Here is a 5659-nt window from a genome sequence, read left to right as displayed (position 1 = left end):
TGAAAAATTTTGGTTACCAAATATTTTCCTATTTGATATAATAGAATTGCTTAAAATCCTTAAATATAATAGAAGAGCATAGTAACTAATTTAAATTAGTCTAATTGTTTGTTGATTAGTCTGCTTAAGTAAGTGTCGAGAATTCAAATCTCGTTTTGTATATGCTGCAATTTGTTAAATAACGATAAATTTTTAAATAGAGTTTTGATTTATGACAGATTAATCATTAACTTGTCGAAATAAAGAATATCATGAAAAAAAGAGGGGGCATAGTCAATAATGTATTTTAAGTTTTTAATATTTAGTTTAATTTATTAGTGTATTAACATAAACATGCCTGATACACATACAAGTCTTTTTGGCTTATAAGCTATACAAGTTGCTCTAAGTCCAAGAAAAAAATACGCGCACCACTCTTTTAGAATCAAGTGTCCAACGCACGCGCCTTAATCACCCTTTCACAACACGTTCACTCTTCCTCTTCTTCCTCAATCAAAACGCAAACTGTCAAAGATTCAAGGGACATTCGAAAGAAACTATGATTCTGCAGAAACGTTCCAACTCCTCGCGAAGAGTAGAAGAAATCAAGAAGAAAAGATACAAATCTCCATAAAAAATCACCAGAAAAAATGAAGAAACATTATTTAAGGTACTGTTTTACTGTTCTTCTAGGTTTTTCTTCTAAATTGTCTCTGCCATGTGCCTCATCCTTAACCAGCAAAACATTAAAAGATTTCAAGAAGAAATATACTGTCTCCCCCTGTTTTGGGTGCATTTCTTAAATCCTTTGGGTGTATTTCTGTAACCCTTTAGGTGTATTTCTGTAACTGTTTGGGTGTATTTCTGTAACCGTTTGGGTATATTTATGTAATCGTTTGTGTGTATTTCTAAAATTCCATTATCTTCAAAACGATTTCAAAACTTGATTTCAGAAACCATGAAAATCGAAAAAAAAACGAAGCAAAGAGAGAACGCACGAAGGAGATCCAACAAATTTAGCAAGAAACTCGAAAAAAGAAACGAAATCTTTTGAAAAATGGAAGTTATATATTTGCGCGTTAATTGATTTAAATTGATTTAAAAGTCTGTTAAAGAGACACATAACATAAGCAGTGTGTTTAGTAGGTTTCATTCTTTTCAAACTTATAAAGTTTGTAAATGCAAAACACTTGTATATAGAGATTTTCTTTAACATAAAAGGGGGACATAACCAGATAATGTGTATGTAAGGCAGTTATTAATTAATTCATAGTTTAATAATTACTCTCGTGTATCTTATTTGAACTTGAGATGTTTCGGATTTGACTCCAATTTTTTTTTCCTAATAAATATATCAATATATAATTCCCAATTTAATATCACTTTAAAGAAAAGGTTTGTATATAATAATCCTCCATTTTAAACTATTTTTTCATAATTATTTGCATAACGAGTATTTTCCTAGTGCCGATGATATAGTAATCTAAAGCTAAGTATTTCATTTTGCAAGATGATTCACAACTTCATCACATCCCCCTAAATAAAAGAAATTATCAAATTCTAATTACGTTAGTAGTTATTAATTAACTAATTAACTAGTAACTTGGACAATTCTGTAATAGGGGTTTAATCATGTTTAAATTTGTTAACGTGTTCATTTTCGGCAGGTGATAAACTGATAATTATCATGAAGAAAGTGAAAATAAAAAGTGGGATGGGAAGTTGAGCTGTTTACTTTGGAAATAACATGATTGTAATATATATAGGAATGTTATATGTATACTAAAATCAGCTATCAAAGTCAGCCACCAATATAAAAATATATGTTGAAATATAAATACACATTAAAAATAAATTAAACCACACATGTATTTATATACAAATATATTAATGATTGATTTTAATAGCTAATTTTGGTATATATATATATATATATATATATATATATATATATATATATATATATATATATATATATATATCTTCCAACCTAGCTAGTAGCAATGAATAATTAAGCCTAATGCGTTGCTATTTAATTTTAGTAGTTACTTCATCGGTGAAAACCATCCACAGTTCAAAGGTTTATTAGAGTTTTACAACTTTAGATTTGGACATAACAGTACAACTTAATCATGAGAAGTGGTTGCGATTACAACAATCAAAGTAGCAATACAATTCTTAATTAAACCAAACTTGAAATTTACAAGACCAATCAGAAGCAAACATTGTCATTATTATTCAAAACAAAACCTTCTAGATAGCCCACCACCAACATCAAATCATCCTAGCTAGTAGTAATACTATTGTTGACAACTTGAAAAAAAAAAAACACCTCTAAATTGGTTGTTAATAACTTTTTTTTATCAGACAAATTAGTTTTTAATTAAAAAACTTGACACATTGGTTTTTTATCATTTATAATATTATAAAAATTATTTACTAACAAAATGAATAGATAAACTAAGATCTTATCTTTCAAAATTTTACATAATTTAATATATTATTAACTATACTTTTTTAGAAAATTTAAGAATTAATTTGTCCTTTTAATTTATTAAATACTACTTTTTCTACTATTCTAAAAGACCAGAAGTCAATTCGTAAAAAAAAAATATTAAAGACTAATTTGTTTGTTCAATATAAAAATTTCACCTTTTTTTTTCCTTAATTTAACTTTTTTGTTAGCCTTCATTTTTTTTTATGGGTTGCTGCATATATAAGGCGGAATTCGAACCTCCGACACTTGTTTAAGTGGACAAGTGAGCTAACCACTCGACCAACCCAAGTTGGTTGCTTTTATTTTTTTTGTCTAGCCTTCATTTATTAGTGGGCTTTGAATTACCCTCTTTAATGGACCTGAATTTGTACAAACTTGGACAAAGAAGTTAAAAAGGAGCAAATTAGAGAGCCCAACCCAAAATAAATAAAATAAAAAAGAGAAAAAGAGAAGGTGAGAGAGCAGAGGTTTATCAGTCGACTCACCAGTCACCATTTCTTCCCCCTCATCAATGGCTTCTACAAACGTCTCTTCTATCCAACTCCTCTCTTTCATTCGCTTATTCTCTTCTATTCCCCAAAATACCCCTACTCTTTTCTTCAATTCCCACCCTAAGCCCTCTCTCAACCTCCGCGCTATTTCTCCCAAGCCCTACCACTCATCCAAGAGGTCTCGTCCATGGCTGCCGGTGGTCCTCGCCGTTAAGAACCTCAGCGACACGGACCCGATCACGGTGTCTCCGGAGAACGGAGAAATTGCCGGAGATTTGCCATCTTCCGCCGGAGTTTACGCCGTTTACGGCAAGGGCGGTGAGCTTCAGTTCATCGGTTTGTCACGGAACATTGCGGCGAGCGTTTCTAGTCATTGGAAATCGGTGCCGGAGCTATGTGGCTCCGTCAAGGTAAAGAAGCTTTCTTCTTGCTATGATGATTTTGTGGTTTCGGAAATGAAGTGTGAGAAAGATGCTGAGTTATGTGTCTGGTTCCATTTTTTGAAATTGTTTATTCTGTTTGCTTCTATTGTTTTAGTTTGCTTGTTTAGAAAAAAAAAAAAAAATAAAAGTGGCTTTAGATTTTGAGGAATCGGACTTGGACTCGATATGGCTAGTAATTGAAGTGTTGGAGATGAAGTTGGAGTAACATGTATTGTGAGAAAGGTGGTAGATGTTTGCTTTATCAGGTTATGTGCGTAGAATTAAAATCCGCTTTAAGTGAAGAGAGTAAGAGGGTAGTATGATAGATAGAGGAAGGGAGTAGTTGAAACATTAAGGAAGATTTAGATTTGAGGTTCTGACTTGTGGACATGGTTAATTGGTTATTATAGGTAATTAAGGGAACATTTGCTTCTTGTTTGTGTTGTCTTTTGTTGTTGTTGAATGAAATCTTACCATGACTAGGAAATGGTTTAATTTTGAGTATCTGACTTTGATGAGGAAGGAACCATGCGACATTTACGTTTCAATGTTAAAGAAATGCATACATAGTCCATGTACATATGATCTGTGAAATCAACCTATCAGAGTTTATTTGAGTGAAGTAAAAGAAAATAGGTGGGACTTGGAAGTGAATACAAGGTTGTGTTATGCACAATAGAATGCTAGTGTTGATGGCTGAACAACACTTGATTGAGGCTTATTGTGGGATGAAGTTCGTTGACTCCCCTGACAGCAGTCATCAGCCAAAAGATGCTCTGTGCAACTATGCTGTAAAGAATATTTAAGGCTCCTTTTAGAAAGGGGAGAGCAACATGGTGCAATGGGCATTGATTTCGACCCCCTATATTTGAGTCAGTCAACTCCACACCCATATTTGATGCCTAGAGTTGCAAGAGCTGTATTGCTTACCAGACCATCCCAAAATTCTATTGTACTGTTTTTCCCGAAAGTTAGAAGATTTGGGAAAAGAGATTTACGCGCTCATTTCATTTACACGGATTAAGTAGATAATCAATATGAATTATCTGACTTGAAATCTTTGTCTTTATCCTGCTTTTGATTTAATTTAGTTCAACAAAGTTGGCATGATAACAGGTGCAAAGTGCAAACCAACAATATTGGAAGTGACAGAGTCTCATGATTTGTTGTCTTGTTTTGTTTTGTATGCCATAATAATATGATCCAATTAACAGAATGTTTTAGTCTGATTAAGATCACCATTCTCCAAATCTCCTGTCATATCACTTTCCTGGTTGTGATTTTTTTTTTCTTTTTTGAAATTGTATGTTTTAGTTTGGGGTTGTGGATGACCCTGATAGATCAACTTTAACTGAAGCATGGAAGTCTTGGATGGAAGAACACATAAAAGTCAGTGGAAAAGTTCCACCTGGTAACGAGTCAGGAAACGCCACTTGGGTCAGGCAGCAACCAAAGAAGAAGGCTGATCTTCGATTAACACCTGGTCGCCACATGCAATTAACTGTCCCACTCGAGGAGCTCATTGACAAGCTAGTAAAAGAGAACAAGGTAGTTGCTTTCATTAAAGGATCTAGAAGCGCACCAATGTGCGGATTCTCACAGAGGGTGATAGGCATTCTCGAGAATGTAGGAGTAGATTATGAGAGTGTAGATGTGCTGGATGAAAACTATAACTATGGATTGAGGGAGACACTGAAGCAGTACAGCAATTGGCCAACATTTCCTCAGATCTTTGTGAATGGTGAACTAGTTGGAGGGTGTGATATATTGACCTCTATGTATGAGAAAGGTGAACTTGCTACTTTGTTCAAAAAATAAATGTGCAAACTACTCTGCATTATTTAGATATTCTTTTGAAATGAGGGAATTGGGAGTGGGGATTGGAACATCAATACAGATCATGTAACGTTTTGTTGTATAACTCCTTTAGATAAAAGGAAGAAAAAAGAGAGAGAGAGAGAGAGAGAATTAGTTATGTATATTTGATTTTGATCATTGTAGTAAGTAGAAAGTGTTTGCTTTCTGAATATGTTGTTGTATCTTGGTCTTTTATTTACACTTTACAGCCTCTGCAAAATGTTTATCAGGCGTTGCTCTCAAAAAAATGATGACTGCTGGAGTGCTGGCTGCTAAAATAAGAGATTAAATTGGTTTATTCGTTTAATTTTACGGATTTAAATGGACATTATCGCATTTTTGGTTATGAATTTTTTAAAAATGATTAGCTAAATCTTCTATCTGAAAAATGCGACTTTGTTAGTCTTTATACA

At 33.1% G+C, this 5659-nt stretch overlaps 1 protein-coding gene across 1 annotated transcript; it reads left to right on the top strand.

The window, feature by feature from the left end:
- Positions 1-2945: 2945 nt before the first annotated feature.
- LOC130960295 (bifunctional monothiol glutaredoxin-S16, chloroplastic) lies at positions 2946-5416 on the top strand. The gene is made up of 2 exons (XM_057885668.1): positions 2946-3377; positions 4704-5416. Exons 1-2 carry the CDS (start codon positions 2988-2990, stop codon positions 5205-5207), a joined length of 894 nt encoding a protein of 297 aa, XP_057741651.1. The 5' UTR covers positions 2946-2987; the 3' UTR covers positions 5208-5416.
- The last annotated feature ends 243 nt before the right edge of the window (positions 5417-5659 follow it).

Source organism: Arachis stenosperma, chromosome 2 (genome assembly GCF_014773155.1).
Source record: "Arachis stenosperma cultivar V10309 chromosome 2, arast.V10309.gnm1.PFL2, whole genome shotgun sequence".
NCBI lineage: Eukaryota > Viridiplantae > Streptophyta > Magnoliopsida > Fabales > Fabaceae > Arachis > Arachis stenosperma.
This window is presented reverse-complemented; position numbering and strand designations above follow the sequence as displayed.

Bases quoted from the DNA above. Each gene is read 5' to 3' on its own strand.
- LOC130960295 (XM_057885668.1), top strand. From the start codon at position 2,988: ATGGCTTCTACAAACGTCTCTTCTATCCAACTCCTCTCTTTCATTCGC. The intron at 3,378-4,703 runs GTAAAGAAGCTT...TGTATGTTTTAG, and splicing joins AGCTATGTGGCTCCGTCAAG to TTTGGGGTTGTGGATGACCC.